The sequence below is a fragment of the Chlorocebus sabaeus genome, chromosome 12 (genome assembly GCF_047675955.1).
Source record: "Chlorocebus sabaeus isolate Y175 chromosome 12, mChlSab1.0.hap1, whole genome shotgun sequence".
NCBI lineage: Eukaryota > Metazoa > Chordata > Mammalia > Primates > Cercopithecidae > Chlorocebus > Chlorocebus sabaeus.
Window position 1 is genome coordinate 98423703 of NC_132915.1, and position 17262 is coordinate 98440964.

The 17262-nt window shown below is 38.8% G+C and overlaps 1 protein-coding gene across 3 annotated transcripts in view; it reads left to right on the forward strand.

Annotated features, from left to right (window-relative positions):
• The window catches only part of RABGAP1 (RAB GTPase activating protein 1), a 170834-nt gene that overhangs the window by 127494 nt on the left and 26078 nt on the right, over positions 1 to 17262 (forward strand). For all 3 annotated transcript variants that reach the window (XM_008006338.3, XM_008006337.3, XM_008006339.3), the window contains 6 exons: positions 1476 to 1589; positions 6836 to 6910; positions 10281 to 10406; positions 11012 to 11155; positions 12974 to 13015; positions 13675 to 13803. In XM_008006338.3, coding sequence (XP_008004529.3) covers positions 1476 to 1589; positions 6836 to 6910; positions 10281 to 10406; positions 11012 to 11155; positions 12974 to 13015; positions 13675 to 13803 — 630 coding nt within the window. The remainder of the gene's footprint in view (positions 1 to 1475; positions 1590 to 6835; positions 6911 to 10280; positions 10407 to 11011; positions 11156 to 12973; positions 13016 to 13674; positions 13804 to 17262) is intronic.

Sequence of the window (17262 nt, forward strand, 5' to 3'; positions counted from 1 at the left end):
TTAACTTTTCATATTTTAAACAGTTTTTTGAATAGTAAGATTTTTAAATTTTGATGAAGTATCCAGCTTGTCATTTATTTATGATTCATGTCTCATAGAGACCCCTCTTCTAACTCTTCAGTTCTCTGTTCAGCTTATTCCTCACTAGCACTCTACCCTACAGTTCTAGCTACCTTGCCTTCCCCAAAATCTGTGCGCATGCTCACTCACTCTGTCGGTCACTCTCGCTTGCTCTCCCTCTATCCCCCACTTTCTCAACTTTTGGAGGTACCTCCAACACCGAACTCTATTTCATTCTGGAAGCTACCACCATGTAATTAGTTGCTGTAGTCATAGATATCCCTTGGATTTTTTCCTTTTGTTGAAGAGCACCACAGTCCTGAGCTGCCATTAACTGTTAAGACTATGTTAATAACTAGAAGTAACATATGCCACTCAAACTCTTTGAAAAGCAATTTGGCGACTTCCTTGAAGGTATAAATAGTTTACTGTTTAAGAAAGAGCATAGGCTTTAAAGTTAGTTCAGATCCCACAACCATAAAATATTCATGGCCTTGGGAACATGATTACCCAAAAGGCTAGAGAAATTATTGGACAAGAGAAGAACAGCAATTGCATTTTTCATCTTAAAACAGAGGTATCATGTTCTTTGGTAGTATACTGATTATGATGTATTCTTACCAAGGAGAATCAACTCTATTGTCTTAGCTATGAAGACACTGCATTGTTAAAAATAGAAGATCATGTTTCTGTATTCCAGTTCTTTACTGTGTCAGCAAATGAAATTTAACAAGGGGAGAATATTGGAAATAGCTGGGTGCTTGGTGTATTTTACAAAGGTTTGTTGACATTATTGACATTTGTTCAGTTTTAGTTAACTCATTGTAGAAGAGGAAACAGTTTTTGTCCATTGGAAAAAGCAAAGGATATTTTCCCATAGCCTGCTTGAATCCCTTGGCATTTGGTGGTCTGGTTCATTCTGAGTAGATTGTTTTGTGCATTCTTATGCCATTTGCCTCTAGGACAAACCCCAATTAACTACTCTTTTCCATTTGAAAACTGGCATATGGGCTTCATTCCAAAGCATCAATTAATGCAGCAGTTTTTCTACTGGGAGCACTTTACCTCCTCCTTTTGCGATTAGTTTGAGTATTTTCCTATGGGAAATCCATTCTTAATAGCATATTTTCCATCTTACAATAGAAAGGGCAGCAGCTGCAGTTCTTTGCAGTAAGAATGGAGTATAATATGGAAATGTATAGATGAAATGGGTTGCTTTTCTTCCATCTTTTTTTCCCTTTTACATTTGCTTTTGCTTGAGTGGTTGGTGCCTGAAGAGGCAGTAACTATGGGCATGCATATATGTATGTATGTCCCCACAACATTTAAAGTGTGTAAATGAGAAGACCTTGCGTAAACCTGAATATTTACATAACTAACCTAACTAAAACCTCTCTTTCCTTATGTTTCCACAGGAGTCTCCCCAGGACAGTGCTATCACCCGGGATATTAACCGAACGTTCCCAGCCCATGACTACTTTAAGGACACAGGAGGAGATGGACAAGATTCCTTATATAAAATATGCAAGGTATTTCAAGTCAAAAGAAAAAAAAAAGACTCAATTTTGAGTGGTGGTTCTGCTTTGAAATTATATAAGAAACAACTACAAAGTATAATTTGTATTTGATGTTCAAGAATTCAAAAAAGAGAGAAGACATTGCAAAGTCAAAGGTGAGAACAGAATTTTAGACTCATTAAAGAGTAGAAAATAATTAGAAATAAAATGGTAGGGTTTCCTTTCCCTTTCTAATCAGGATTTTAGATGACAGTTGCACATTTAGACTTTCAAATTTTGTTTTTATGTTAAGAACCTCTGAATCCTGTGACATTGCAGACTCCTTTTCAGTATTCACTTTATAAGTGATGAACTTGGTACCTATGGTACCATCTCACAGTGGGAAGTGTCATTGCCTATCCAGGTGGACTTATAGCACTGCAGCATAGTAAATGATGGGAGATTCTGATTTCTCTCAAAAGGTCTGTACCCAAACACTAAAGGAAGTGATAACCTGTTCAATTTCAGTATTCCATTTTCAAATAGATTTTGGCACATTAGAGCCATTGGATTATAAAAAGAGGAGGTAGGAACGGAGTTTTTCGATCTTCGTCTGTCCTCAGAATTCGTCTTTAGTCTTTTCCTCCCAAAAGTTATCAAGTACTTATTTAGCATCTCCTATGTAGTAAGTACAGATAAAGCATGAGACATGTCCCTAATGCTATATGACAAATGGTTTTAGGACAGGCTAGCAATAAAGGATATGCTAACCAGTGAAAAGTTAGATGATTTAAACTACAAGGACCGTTGAGTTTAGAGAAATATTTTTTAGATTTAATTTTAACTTTTACATAGGATACATAAAGCTATGATTTCTGTGGTAATCTTCCTCTCTGATCATCCTTTTTTAGCCCCTTCTCAGTTTTATTTCCTGCTTAAGCAGTGACCCCTGCCATCTCTCACTTTACTACAGAATTTCTTGGAAAGTAACACTGTGTCCACTCCCTCTGGTCCCTCGTTACATACTTTTGACCCCACTATATTCTAATTCCTATTTGATGATGCTTTTCCTTGCAGAGCTTTCTGCTCTTGAGCATAAGACATGTCACCCTCTTGGGTATGGGCTCACTCTCATGACTTCACTGACTTCATCATTTTATCTCACACTACCTGCCGCTAAACCAGAGGCCTTCCTCTGGGTGATCAGTTGGTAGTTTCGCTAGCTCTACACCATCTCCCTGGGTAATCCCTTCCACCCCCAGAGCTTCAGCTATCACCACTGTACAGATGTTCTCAAATCTATATTAACTCAAGGTCTAAATTTCCAGCAGACAATTAGTCTCCATGTAAAAGTCTGTCAAGTATATCAAACAGAATGGGTTTAAAAATAGAGTTCATTTTAAAACATGGTTTATTATGAAAAATGTCAAGCATAAACATTAATTAATATAATGATTAGTCTAACTGATAAGTATAGTTAATATCCCCCACGCTAATTCATTATTTGTCAAGGTATTGTCACAGTTGCTTTGTCTCTTTTTTTCCTTTTTCCTGAAGTACTTTAAAACAAATATTAGACATCATGATCCTAATTTTTTAATACTACATCTCTAAAAAATAAGTTTATCCATCTTTAGCAATTAGTAGCTACTCCATATTCAAATATCCTTAATATGGCTGGGTAGAATCAAGATCCAACAAGACCCACATTACATTAAGTTGTTGTATCTTTTTAAATGAAACATAGTCCTCCTTTTCTCCCATACCATTGTCCTGCTGGAGACAATCATTTCTGTTAGTTTTCAGTCCTATCTTTGTCTAGGTTGTGCTAGGTATGACTGATGTCTCCCTTAGCTTCATTCTGTCTCTTCACCGCCCTGGTAGAGGCCAGTATCTTACATTGCTGGCAGTTTTACAAAAAAAACTCTGCCTTTGGGTTCTAGCCTGTTTATTCTTTACTCCTTGCCTAACACAGAATTAGATCATTTCAGTGGCCTCCACAGAAACCTTTATAACGGCTACTTTATAACCCATGGAATTAAATGAAAAGTCCTAGTTCATTTCCCTGGATTCCTTAGCTTAGTGTTGAAGATACTTTGTATTATATCCTGACTTTGCCCTTATTGCTGCTTCTCCAAATATTGTATGCATTAGCCACACTGAACTTCTCACTGTGCTCTCGTTGATTCACTTGTCTAACTTCCCCCTGAACTGTGATGTCTTCAAGGGCAGGGATCATTTCTTAGATATGGTAGCATCTGTAGCACTTGGCACAGTGCTTGGTCTATAGTAGGTGTTCATTAAGTGTTGATGAATTAGTGAAATGTCTTTTCCTCCCCCAGATTTCATTACAGCCAACATGAAACTTATACTCCAAACATTTTCCAAATATATCATATAATTTCACACCTATATGATTTCTTTATCTTCCATCAGCCTGAAAAATATGCTCCCCTCCATTTTCTACCTATAGAAATTCAGTACAATTTCATCCTATTATTAATACATAATTGCTGAAGCTCTGTGCTGAGCATGTTAAATGAGAGGACTAAATGAGAAGAATACATCAACTCTGTGATATTAATACTAGGCTTATTCTCATATTACAAATAAAGTAAGTTACACACTCAAGATCCATATCTAGGCCGGGCACAGTGGCTTACGCCTGCAATCCCAGGACTTTGGGAGGCCAAGGTGGGTGGATCACCTGAGGTCAGGAGTTCGAGACCAGCCTAGCCAACATGATGAAATCCCATCTCTACTAAAAATACAAAGATTAGCTGGGTGTGGTGGTGGGCATCTGTAATCCCAGCTACTTGGGAGTCCCAGCTACTGAGGCAGGAGAATTGCTTGAACCTGAGAGGCGGAGGTTGCAGTGAGCCAAGATCGTGCCACTGCACTCCAGCTTGGGTGACAGAGTGAGACTCCATCTCAAAAAAAAAAAAAAAAAAGAAAGAAAGAAAAGATCCATATCTAGACATTGGCAGTTGTGGGATTTTAACCCAACTCTGACTTAACTCTAAAGCCTCTGTTCTTTTGTAACTGATAAAACTACTAATGGCTGATAAAACTACTAATGGATATCTTCAGAGACATTGCCTGTTTTCCAAAGACTTGTTTTAGCATATATTACTACTCATTTTTAACACAGTGTTAATACTGGTATTAACATTTGTTAATTGTTATTAATTTGATAGGAAAGTGGTACCTCATTGTATTATAAACTGATCATTTCTAAAGCCCTTTTTGCACATCTTGTCTCTGGAAAAGTATATGTGTTTCTCATCCTGTAGCCTTCTTATCAGATAAACTGTGATGAAATGGGTATGGTATAATAAGATTACATTGAATTCTATGAAAATTTCTGAATGCATGATCATAATATATGTATTTCTAAAAGCTATAGTTTCACCAAAGCTAGTGATAAACTTTGGTTGCATATTAACTTGACTAGCATCTATTAAGTATTGGCACCATATTTTGCTAAGAGTTATATATTCTAAACATACCCAATTCTAAGTTGCTTTCTTGGAACACAGAGGAACCTTGGCACAAAAAATAAGTGGAAAACAAAGGGAGTTTCACAAGAAATAAATTTGTCAAACAAGGAATAACATCTTGAAGATATAGGAATTTCCCTTTCTACCACATTTACATGAGAACTACAAATACCAGATATAAAAACAGAACTCTGAAAAAGAACTAAAAAACCAAAGAGTAAACCATGAAGAATGTTAGATGTCAATATTCTATTCAAAATAATGTTCAGAGGAGATGGGTAGTAATCATTTGCTGCCAAGAAAAATAAAAATAAGAATTCCAGAGGAACCCACAAATGTTTTCAGAGTAATCTCGCTTATCAGAAAAGTTATTATGATATTGTGGAAAGAATTATATTTTGGTGTCTTTGCCAAAAGAGCTTTTCCCAGAAAGAAAAATGAATAACATTAACAGTGTTTAGTGAGTGCAAGCTGTATATGAGGTGCTGACTAGGTTGAATAGGACATCACCCTATCCCTCACAAAGCCTACTCGTCTGGCAGAGAAGATGGACATGTAAAATGCAGTGTGGGGCTGGGCTTGGTGGCTCATGCCTGTAATCCTAGCACTTTGAGAGGCTGAGGCAGAAGGATCACTTGAGCTCAAGAGTTTGAGACCAGCCTGGGCAACATAGTGAGACCCTATCTCTATTTAAAAAAAAAAAAGCTGTGTGGGCCAGGTGCATTGGCTCACACATATAATCCCAGTACTTTGGGAGGCCAAGACAGGAGGATAGCCTGAGCCCAGGGGCTAGAGACCAGCCTGCGCAATATAGTTGAGATCTCATCTCTATAAAAACTGTTTAAAAATTAGCCAGGCTGGCTCACGCCTGTTATCCCAGCACTTTGGGAGGCCGAGGCGGGCAGATCATGAGGTCAGGAGACCGAGACCATCCTGGCAAACACGGTGAAACCCCGTCTGTACTAAAAATACGAAAAAAAAAAAATTAGCCGGGCGTGGTGGCAGGCGCCTGTAGTCCCAGCTTCTCGGGAGGCTGAGGCAGGAGAACGGCGTGAACCCAGGAGGCGGCGGAGCTTGCAGTGAGCTGAGATCGTGCCACTGCACTCCAGCCTGGGTGACAGAACGAGACTCCGTCTCAAAAAAAAAAAAAAAAAAAAAAATTTAGCCAGGCATGATGGTGCAAGCCTGTGGTCCCAGCTACTCAGGAGGCTGATGGGGCAAGATCCCTTGAGCCCAGGAGGTTGAGGCTGCAGTGAGCCATAATTGTACCACTGCATTCCAGCCTGAGCAAGAGAGCAAGACCCTGTCTCTAAAAATAAAATAAAATGCAATGTGGTGGTAATATAATAATAACCATGCTTGTGTAGCAGGTGCCATAGAGGCAGAGAAGAGAGGGATTCATTCTGGGGGAATTGAAATAAGTTTGGTGCCTGAAGGAAGAGTGCGTGTTTCAGGCAGAGAGAGGGAAAGGACATCCCAAGGAGAGGGAACATCATGAACAACAACAAGGAAATATGAAAAGTTTTTTTAGTGCAGAAGTGGTTTTTGCTTACTCTTCCCTACTCCTTCGCCACAGGAAATGGAGTGGTGATAGCTGTATTCATTGTAAAGAAAAAATTAAGATTGGAGAGAAGTATTGGCACCACTTATTGCCTGTCAAAATGCTGTCCCAGTGTGGGTAGCATCCTCCAGGGTTCTGTATTCAAGGTCCTATAGTACCACCATGGCCCACAAGTGGATACATTCATTTACATATCCTCTGTGTGTTTTATTTTCCAGGCTTATTCTGTGTATGATGAAGAGATTGGTTATTGCCAGGGCCAGTCATTTCTTGCTGCTGTGCTCCTTCTCCATGTGAGTAATTAGGTCTCTGTTATGACTTAACACATGGCCTGCCTCAGCTTATACTAACCTTAGGCTTGAGCATGGTTTTATATTGGGTTTGGACAGACTCTTAGGCATGAAATTCAACTCCTCTAGCTGGAACTTTTTCCTTAAATTAACTTAATGTCATTGTGGAGGAGATATATGATGAGAATAAATGGCAATGTTGAAAACTAGTACAAGGGTAGACTTCCTTTTTATTAATAGGATGATGGGAGAGACTTTAATGTTGGTTGAACCCTTGGGGATGTTTTCTCTAAAGTAGCCATCGTCATTAATATTTGTTTTGAGATTTATGTATTTTGGGGTAGGAGGAAGGCAGAAAGGGTGGCTTTCATTTAGTACCATTTTATTCATTCATTTGCTTAGCAAATACCTTTGCCCTCCACCTTTTTTATTTTCTTTCAAATGCACAGAAAACTCTAAACAGTGTTAAGGTGAACAGTCTTTATCTAGTTTACCAATTAATATTTTCCACACTGCTTTTTCTGTTTGTCTCCCTCTGCATCTCTTTTTCTCTTTTCTGCATAAACACACATTTTCTTTTTTACTCAAATTTTATTTTGAAATTATTCTTGAAAGTAAATAATAAACATCAAGACTCCTAAATACTTGATCATACATATGCCTTCTGGGAGCAACAGAATTCTGTATCATAACCATAATACCGTGATCACATCCAAGAAATTCCACATTGATTCAGTAATGTCTGATACACAGTACACATTCAATTTTCTCCCAATTGTCTACTCCATAGAGTCTAGCTTTTTTTTTCTAATCAAGACCTAATGAAGATTCAAATATTGAATTTTCATTTCTCTTTATTCTATTAATCTAAACTACTCCTTTGCCTTTTTTTGTGTTTCATGCCATTGATAGTTCTGAAAAATTCAGGGCCGGGCGCGGTGGCTCACGCCTGTAATCCCAGCACTTTGGGAGGCCGAGGTGGGCGGATCACAAGGTCAGGAGATCGAGACCATGGTGAAACCCCGTCTCTACTAAAAAATAGAAAAAAAAAATTAGCCGGGCGCAGTGGCGGGCGCCTGTAGTCCCAGCTACTCGGGAGGCTGAGGTAGGAGAATGGCGTGAACCCGGGAGGCGGAGCTTGCAGTGAGCCGAGATTGCGCCACTGCACTCCAGCCTGGGCGACAGAGCGAGACTCCGTCTCAAAAAAAAAAAAAAAAGAAAAAGAAAAATTCAGACAAATTGTGATATAAAATGTCCCACTTTCTTGATTTGTCTCATTTTCTCATGATTCAGTTTAAAATGCTTGGCAGGAATACCACACAGGTGATGTCAGCAAAGAGTTTTGAGTACCTGTTATGATCTGTACTGTGCTGAAGATGAGAGGTAAATAAGAGACATGGTCTCAATCCTCATGGATACAGAGCTTGTGAATCCAACTAGCTTTAAGCAGATAATCACACAAGTATATCATTTATTACTTTCAGTGGTGCTATTAAGGTATAATAAAAAGGTTGGTGTAAGATTGTAACAAGGGAGTCTTACTTAGATTAAAGGCTTCTCAGGGGAAGTGACCTTTAAGGAGCAGCCTGGAAAATGATAAGGGATATCATTTTCTTTTGTACTTTTCTGTGTTAACTTTTGAAAATGTTGTTATGAAAATAATAGATCTATTTGAAAAGGGAGTAGAGAATAGAGTGTTAATGGCAAAGTGAATGGTACAGTATATAGAAGTCCTAAATTGGGGAAACAGTTGGTGTATGGGAGGAACTGAAAGGAGAACAGTATGACTGGAGTATCCTGAGTGATTGGGAGTTGAGGAGAAAGTTAGGGAAAGCTTTGGAGCCCAGGTAAGGAGTCTGAATGTTGCTTCTCTAAGCAACAGGAAGTTATTCAAGGGTATTAAGCCATTCTGTGTAGATTGCAATGCAAGTTTGAGTATCACTTATCTGAAATGCTTGGGACCGGATTTTGGAATATTTACATTATACCAGTTGAGCATCCCAAATCCAAAAATCCAGAGTGTTCCAATGAGCATTTCCTTTTAGCATCATGTCAGTGTTTAAAGTTTCAGATTTTGGAGCATTTTATATTTTCAGATATGGGTTGCTCAACCTGTACAAGTAAAACAAAAACAACTTTGGTTTTTCTTAACTGAACCCAGCTTGTTGCTATTGGTAGTCATGTAAAAATATGATAAAGCTATGACATGAGTAAAGAGGTTTTTATTTTGTTTTGTTGTTTTAATGAAACTTTATATCTCAAAGTCCCACAAGCCTGGGTGATTTATCTTCGTTCTCACCTTCAGTTCAAGGACATTTATCCCCTTGAAAATGGGTTTTCCAATCAGACCCTCCATGTCTTGTTTTGAACTCTTGCTGCTTGTTTTAGAGTGAGGGGAGATGGGCTACCTAGCATCAGAATCACCACTGTGGGTTAGGCCACATCTCCTTGCATGTGGCAAAGTAAATTTGCCTTCCATGACAAAGACTTCAAAAATCTGGGCTTTTGCCCCAAATACTCTTAACTTTCCAGTAATGATCTGCTATGCTTTTCTTACTTACTACTTAATCTGATTTGCTCTTTAGTTCTGGTTTCTTCTCAGTGATTTCTGTGCTCAGCCCGCCTCCATCATCTTGTTCCACAGAAGCCTGCCCACCTTCTTGACTTTTTTGAAGGCTTGCTACGTTCACACCAATCCTTAAATAACATTTCCAGTGCTTCTTTTTTCTCTTTTGAAAGTATCTTGCCAGGTTCTCAGGGAAATAGTTAACCATAAAACTATGGAAAATGTAGGTATTGTTATAAATATAAATAGAAGTGAAGGAGACTTTTGTAGAAGCATTACTGCGAGCCTTAGAATGTGTAAGGTTCTTCTATAACAAGCTATGTTTTTAACAACAGCGAGGAAGAAAAACAATTTTGCTAGAATGAAATAGCAGCTATGGAAGGAAAAATGGTTAAACAGAGGTCCCAGGATTTGGGAAAGATGACACCTGCACTGTTTATCAGCTTATTTCTGCTCAGCTCAAATTCTGTCCTTCATACAGAGTCTGTTTCTGACTGCCTTAGGTAGATATAGGCCTTCCTGTTCTTGTATTATCACTGATATCTAATTCCTATTACAGTTATTTTAATACTGGTTATGTGGGAGACTTCTTGAGGACAGGAACCATGCTGACAAAGAGTTAACTATTCCTTGTCTGAGTAAATAAATGTTTTAAACACAACCTTAGGCCTGAGTTTCTGCATAGCACTAAATTTTCTGGTAAGACAAAAATATAAAGCTGGATTTAATATCCTGAGAAAACTTCTGTATGTTTTGTGATTCCCCACCACCATCCTACCTACCCAACAACTTGCCTATCTGTTACAGATGCCTGAAGAACAGGCATTCAGTGTTCTGGTCAAGATCATGTTTGACTATGGGCTGAGGGAACTTTTCAAGCAAAACTTTGAAGATTTGCATTGCAAATTTTACCAATTGGAGCGCCTCATGCAGGTAAAAAGAGAAACCAGCTTATGTTTGACAAAAAGAGTACAGGACTAAGGAGCACCAAATTGAGGAAATGGTGCCAGGGAGCAGTGGTAATTGCCTTAGCGATTCGTGGCTAAGGATGGGTTTCATTTTTATCATTTCTCACTATGTGATTACGATGCAAAGATAACAAAGTGTTAAACTTTCACACCTCATGGATGTGAGCTGATAAACTCCCAAAAGATCAGATGACTTTGTAGGGGTCTTTTCCACAGCTAACTCAGTCAAGAAGTACTCCCCAAGGCTCTGAAGCTGACTGGTTAGGAATCTCGTAACAAAAGTGAAACAAACTTTCCCAAATGTTTTATAATTTGGAGGGAAAAACAGACTTTCCAAATACTTGTCACCATTTTGGGGATTCCTCTTTCTTTAGAACTAGTTTGTGGTCTGGAAAAAAGAGTTTAGTGCCAGCTTAATACCAGATGATAAGTGTTCTGAGCACTTTGGAGATTTTTAGAAAAACACAAGTATTTTATTTTTTTGACCTATTCCTGGTAGATTTATGTGCCTCCTTAGTGGGAATTGGACAGATGCATAAGTGCCCAGAAGTAATTGGTTTGCTATTTCAGGAATACATTCCTGACCTGTACAACCACTTCCTGGATATAAGCCTTGAAGCGCACATGTATGCCTCCCAGTGGTTTCTTACTCTCTTCACTGCAAAATTCCCTCTCTACATGGTCTTCCATATCATCGACCTGCTTTTATGTGAGGTATGTATCAGAGGCCGCAGCACTTTGGCTTTTGTTTGCAGTGTACTTGAAAACAAATCTTGTTTTGAGAGTCAGCTCTGTCAAAACAGAATTGGTCTCTTTAGTTATTTTATTTTATTGGTAGGGAATCTAGATTTAAGTGACTTTTCTTTGGACTAAAGCTAATGATCATATTTGTTAAAGGTGTACTCTGATATGAAAAGACATACTGAATTAGACATTTGACAGTTCATATTAAGTTTGACTGTATTGAATGGAGAAACCCAAAATAACAGTGATTTTAAAAAATAGCTTTTTTCTCTCTCATGAAAAGAAGTCAGAATGTTGGCAGTAGCGTGCCTTCCCTCCACTCTGACTGTTAGCCGTATGGAGGAGTAGTGCACCAGCCATTATATCTATATTCAAGCCAGCAGGATTAGAGGATGGGAGAGGGTGCATCCTCTGTTTTTAAAAGAGATTTCCTGGAAGTTCCATCCAGTATTTCCACTTTATGGTTAGAACTTAGTTATATGACCACACCTAACTGCAAGGGAGACTTTTTAAAAAATAAACTGAGCAGAAATTTGCTAAAAATTAGAGATTTATTACTAAAGAGAAAATAGATATTAGAGTAAATAACAGTCTTTGCCATGGTGTAATTTTGGATTTTGCGTGGTGTATTCATTTGTTTAAGAAAAACATAATTATAAAAATAATATATGTTTATAGAAAATATAAGTAAAAATAATTAAAAATACTTCAAATCCCACTGTCTGTAGGTTAGCTGCTTTTAACAGTTTGGTTAAAAGTAGTAGCCTTTCAGCCTTTTTTGTATGTTCATATATGTGTATATATAATTACTATACAGAATAATATGGTTTCCATATAGATGGAACACTATATATTGTGGTTCTCTATGTGTATATTTAAAAATATGATTGTTATTTATACTCTTTGGTATCCTTTTTAAATTTCATGTACTTGAACATACACATCTGTACTATCCTTTCTAATTATGCTATATTCAAAACATAAAATTCATAAAGAATTTGTATTGACCAATGAGCTTGAAATATTCTAAGAAACAGAAGAAATAAATATTACCAAATATGCCATTTTTCTTAGTTGCTGCGAAGTATCCCATTATTTGGATGTTCCATGCTTTATGTAACCAATTTCTAATCACAAACCTTTAAATTGCATCTAGCTTTTCACTAGTATAAACAACCATCTGTTAAGTAGTTACTGAGGGCCAGTGGCATGCCAAGTAATTTACATAAACTTTTCAGCTGATTATCTCAGAAAACCCTTACGAGAGTATTAGTTATGGAAACTGAGGCCCAGCAGTTTAAGCAGTTTAACTTGATCAACAGATAGTGCTTCCTCTCCTTTGTTCTTAGTCCCAGGATTTGCAAAATGGAGGGAACCCTGAGCAGATTCAGTTCTGGAATATAGGGCTTATCGACAGAGTGGTTGCTGTACATGGATTGGGACAGCACAAGATAAAGGAAAAGTTCCCCAGGAGTTATTTCCTGAGAGATCACAACTTTATGACTGATCTTTTGGTTTGGAAGCATGGAATACTTTGGAAAAGCATTTCTTATTATTGAATATGAAAATAGGGCAAGAAAAGCTCTTTTCTCAGAAAAATGGGAAACTAAGTGTTTAAGCAGCTTTTCAATGGCCCTTTAGGTTTTATTTTTCAAGGTAGTTCTGAGATAATTCATTTCCTTCCTTAAGTTTTCACAATTTCTTTAAAAATGTGGGGTATTCTGAGGACAAATAGCATAGTAGTTGAGATATAAATGCTGACTGTTCTTTTTGTCTGTTCTCTTTCAGGGAATAAGTGTCATTTTTAATGTCGCCCTTGGATTATTAAAGGTACTCATTTATTTATTAGCCGAGTTATCTGTCCTTCCCTGCTCTGCACTTGCAACACATTCATTGTAGTCTGATTCTGAGCAGTCACTATGCACTAGCACTACCCCTGAGAGTGGATGTATGCAGGTGGCTCTGACAAAAGCTAAGAAATATCTTCTGGGGCCGGGCGCAGTGGCTCAAGCCTGTAATCCCAGCACTTTGGGAGGCCGAGACGGGCGGATCACGAGGTCAGGAGATCGAGACCATCCTGGCTAACCCGGTGAAACCCCGTCTCTACTAAAAAAATACAAAAAACTAGCCGGGCGAGGTGGCGGGCGCCTGTAGTCCCAGCTACTCGGGAGGCTGAGGCAGGAGAATGGCGTGAACCCGGGAGGCGGAGCTTGCAGTGAGCAGAGATCCGGCCACTGCACTCCAGCCTGGGCGACAGAGCGAGACTCCGTCTCAAAAAAAAAAAAAAAAAAGAAATATCTTCTGGGAATTATAAAAGTGCTGGAAATCTACGAGCATTACCCCTAACAGTGGACGCATGCAGGTGGCTCTAACAGAAGCTGAGAAGTATCTTCTGGGGATTGTAAAAGTGCTGGGAATATAAAAAACTTGTTGTGCATCCTTATAGCAACACATTTTTTCTATATATGTTTGTATTTTCTTACTTCAAGACTTCGAAAGATGACCTGCTGTTGACAGACTTTGAAGGTGCCTTGAAGTTCTTTAGGGTTCAGCTTCCTAAGAGATACCGCTCAGAAGAAAATGCAAAAAAACTAATGGAATTAGCCTGCAACATGAAGGTAAAATAATTTTGCGTTAGTTAAGATTCTGTTTTTCACTTAGTGTCTCACTGTTCCTGATCAAACATTTATAATACATAATTATTTATGTATTATATTTATAACACTTATAATACATACATAATATTAATGTTAACATTTATAATATATAAATATTAGTGATGTTTTCTTCTGTATTATATGACTCTTAACCTTTTTTCCCCAAAATACTTTCCTATATATTGTAATCCTATGAATGAAATCTCATTGTCTCTTCCAACCCCCAAACTGTGGGAAGAGTATTAATATCCCTATTTTGAAGACAAAACAAAAAGAGGTTGTAGTTCCCTAGTCGTACACCTAGTTAGTGGCAGAATTCAGGTTTCATGATTTCTTCTACTGTGCTGGTTTAAGACAAGGCTAGAGTGCAGTGGCGCAATCATAACTCATTGCAGCCTCAACCTCCCAGGCTCAAGCAGTCCTCCCACCTCAGCCTCCTGAGTAGCTGGGACTACAGGTATGCGCCACTACACCCAGCTGATTTTTATCGTTTTTTTTTTTTTGTAGATTTGGGTTCTCACTATATTGTCCAGGCTAGTCTCAAACTCCTAGGCTCAAGTGATCCTCCCACTTTGGCCTCCCAAAGTGCTGGAATTACAGGAGTGAGCCACCACGGCTGGCCTTAACTTTCAACAATTTGTTCTGGTCAGAAATTCCCTGAAACGAAGCTAATGATACATGAAGAAAACTCAGTTTTATCACTTCAAATGGCATTTGTGATTTGCACAATTTTTTTAAAGTAAAAAGATACAGGGTCTTGTGTTCGTGTTATCATAACATTGTATTGGGTTGTGTTGTGTTGTGTTGTGTTGTATTTATTTTCTGTGGGGCTTTTTTTGAGACAGGGTCTCACTCTTGTTACGCAGGCTGGAGTGCAGTGGTGCAGTCACAGCTCACTGTAGTCTCAACCTCCCTGGGCTCACTTATTTAGGGCTCAGTTTCTGCTTCTGTAAAATAATATTTTACTTCTCATTCTGGTTATGTGTCAGACTGAGCTAACTCAGATTACCCTTTTTTTTAAACACAGAGGGCTTAAAAACAGAGAGGCTAAGTAAAATATACCCCAAGAAATGTTTAAATGCCTGGAAGAACTTGAAATAGAAATGCACAGGTATTTAAAACAAAGTAGCTCAACTACTCTCAGGGGAGTATGGAACTATGTGTAGCCATTAGGGGTTTAATGCTCACACAGACATAGTGGATATGATTTTGGGCCTTTAGGAGGTAGCTGAAAAGTGAGGCCTTGGCCGGGTGCGGTGGCTCAAGCCTGTAATCCCAGCACTTTGGGAGGCCGAGACGGGCGGATCACGAGGTCGAGATCGAGACCATCCTGGCTAACATGGTGAAACCCCGTCTCTACTAAAAAAATACAAAAAAAAAACTAGCCGGGCAAGGTGGCGGGCGCCTGTAGTCCCAGCTACTCGGGAGGCTGAGGCAGGAGAATGGCATAAACCCGGGAGGCGGAGCTTGCAGTGAGCTGAGATCCGGCCACTGCACTCCAGCCTGGGCAACAGAGTGAGACTCTGTCTCAAAAAAAAAAAAAAAAAAAGAAAAAGAAAAGTGAGGCCTTTGCATAAAGTTAGGACCTCTGAATGGCTCCCCTGTCTGTTAAAGGAGGAATATAAAAACTCTACCTATTAGCTAGAGAAACAGTAGAAATCATAATATAAAATGAATAGTGGATTGGAAAAAAAAGGAAATAGAACTTCTGGTAATTAAAATAATCATCAAAGTTTACATTCCATTTAAAATGTTACATAATTCATAGGTATTACGGCTAACACTTAATGATAGTTTACCATGTGCTTGGTACTATGGTTAAATGCTTTTATATGTGGGGATTAGCTACAATATCATATGTACAGTGTTTAACATAGTGCCTGGTAGTTAGTAAGGGTTCAAGAAATCATGGCTATGACTATAATTATTTCCTCCCTGATTGTTAAACAAACATTTTTACAGTAATATTTTCAAAGAGAATAGGTTTGCACAAAGCATAGAACCAAATGAGTTCTGAGATTCTTTGAGTCACTCTTCCCATCTCAGTCTGGTTCAGCACACAAGAGGATGCTGCCTCTTTTTTGCTGATGATTTCTTTGCCTCCAAAATCTACTCCTTTCTCAGTATCCCAGTCTCAATTAGGGGTACCCGGTTGCTCAGGCCAAAAACCTTGCTGTCCTCTTGACTCCTCTCTTTCTCACACTCCACATCTATGCCTGTTGTCAGAATATATCCTGACTCTGATCACTACCACCTTCATTATTAACATCCCAATCTAACCATCATCATCCTTTCCTGTTTCCATAGTGGCTTCCTACGTGGCTCTTCTCTATCGCATGTCTCCTTTGCTGAAAACTCAACGTTTCCACCACCCAGAGGCATCCCGCATTCAATTTTGCTCTTTTTTTTTCCAAATGTTTTTTATGCATTCTTAAATAATTGAGTTCATACAGTATCACTTTTCTTCCTGTTCCATGCAATTACACAGATTTTCCTCACTGAGATATTGTGTGTAAATAATCAGTCGTAAATGGTTATATAATTCCTCTGCTTGAATTTGTCTCACTGTGCCACAGTTTATTTAACTGTGCCCCTCGTTTTTCTTGTTTGTTTGTTTCTTTGTTTGTTTTGAGATAGGGTCTCGCTCTGTCACCCAGGCCGGAATGCAGTGGCACAGTCTAAGCTCACTGCAACCTCTGCCTCCCAGGTTCAAGTAATTCTCCTGTTTCAGCCTCCCAAGTAACTGAGATTACAGGTGTGCCACCATGCCCAGCTACTTTTTTGTATTTTTAGTAGACACAGTGTTTTGCCATGTTGGCCAGGCTGGTCTCAAACTCCTGACCTCAAGTGATCCACCCACCTCAGCCTCCCAGAGTGCTGGGATTACAGGCACGAGCCACCACACCCAGCCCGCCACTCTTACTTTAAGTTTTGTTGTGGTGTGAACGGTTTTATACATAAAAATTCATTGGATTTTAGAGTTTTTCCTTAAACTCTGATTCTGTCTCCTACTACATTTCCCCCTTCTCCTTCCAATTCAGATACCCTGGCCTCCTTGCTGTTCTTAGACCGTTGCACTGGTCAGTCTCTCTGCTTGTAATGTTCTCCTGAATGTCTGCATGGCTTCACTGTCCCCTCATCCAGTCTTCGGCTCATATATCCATACCTTCTCAAATTGCAGTATCTAAAGTAGCAACTCCCCCAACCTTTTATGCCGTTACCTCCTTACCCTATCTTATTTTCCCCTACTGGAATGGAGGCTGTGCAGCCGAAGAGACCATCTCTGGTTTACTGCTGAATCCATAGTACCGAGAACAGGATCTGGCTTACAAATATTGACTGAATAAGTGAATGAATAAATACACTATTGAGTTTCTACCATGTATTTTACAAAGAAGAGTTAACATGGATTTGGGCAAA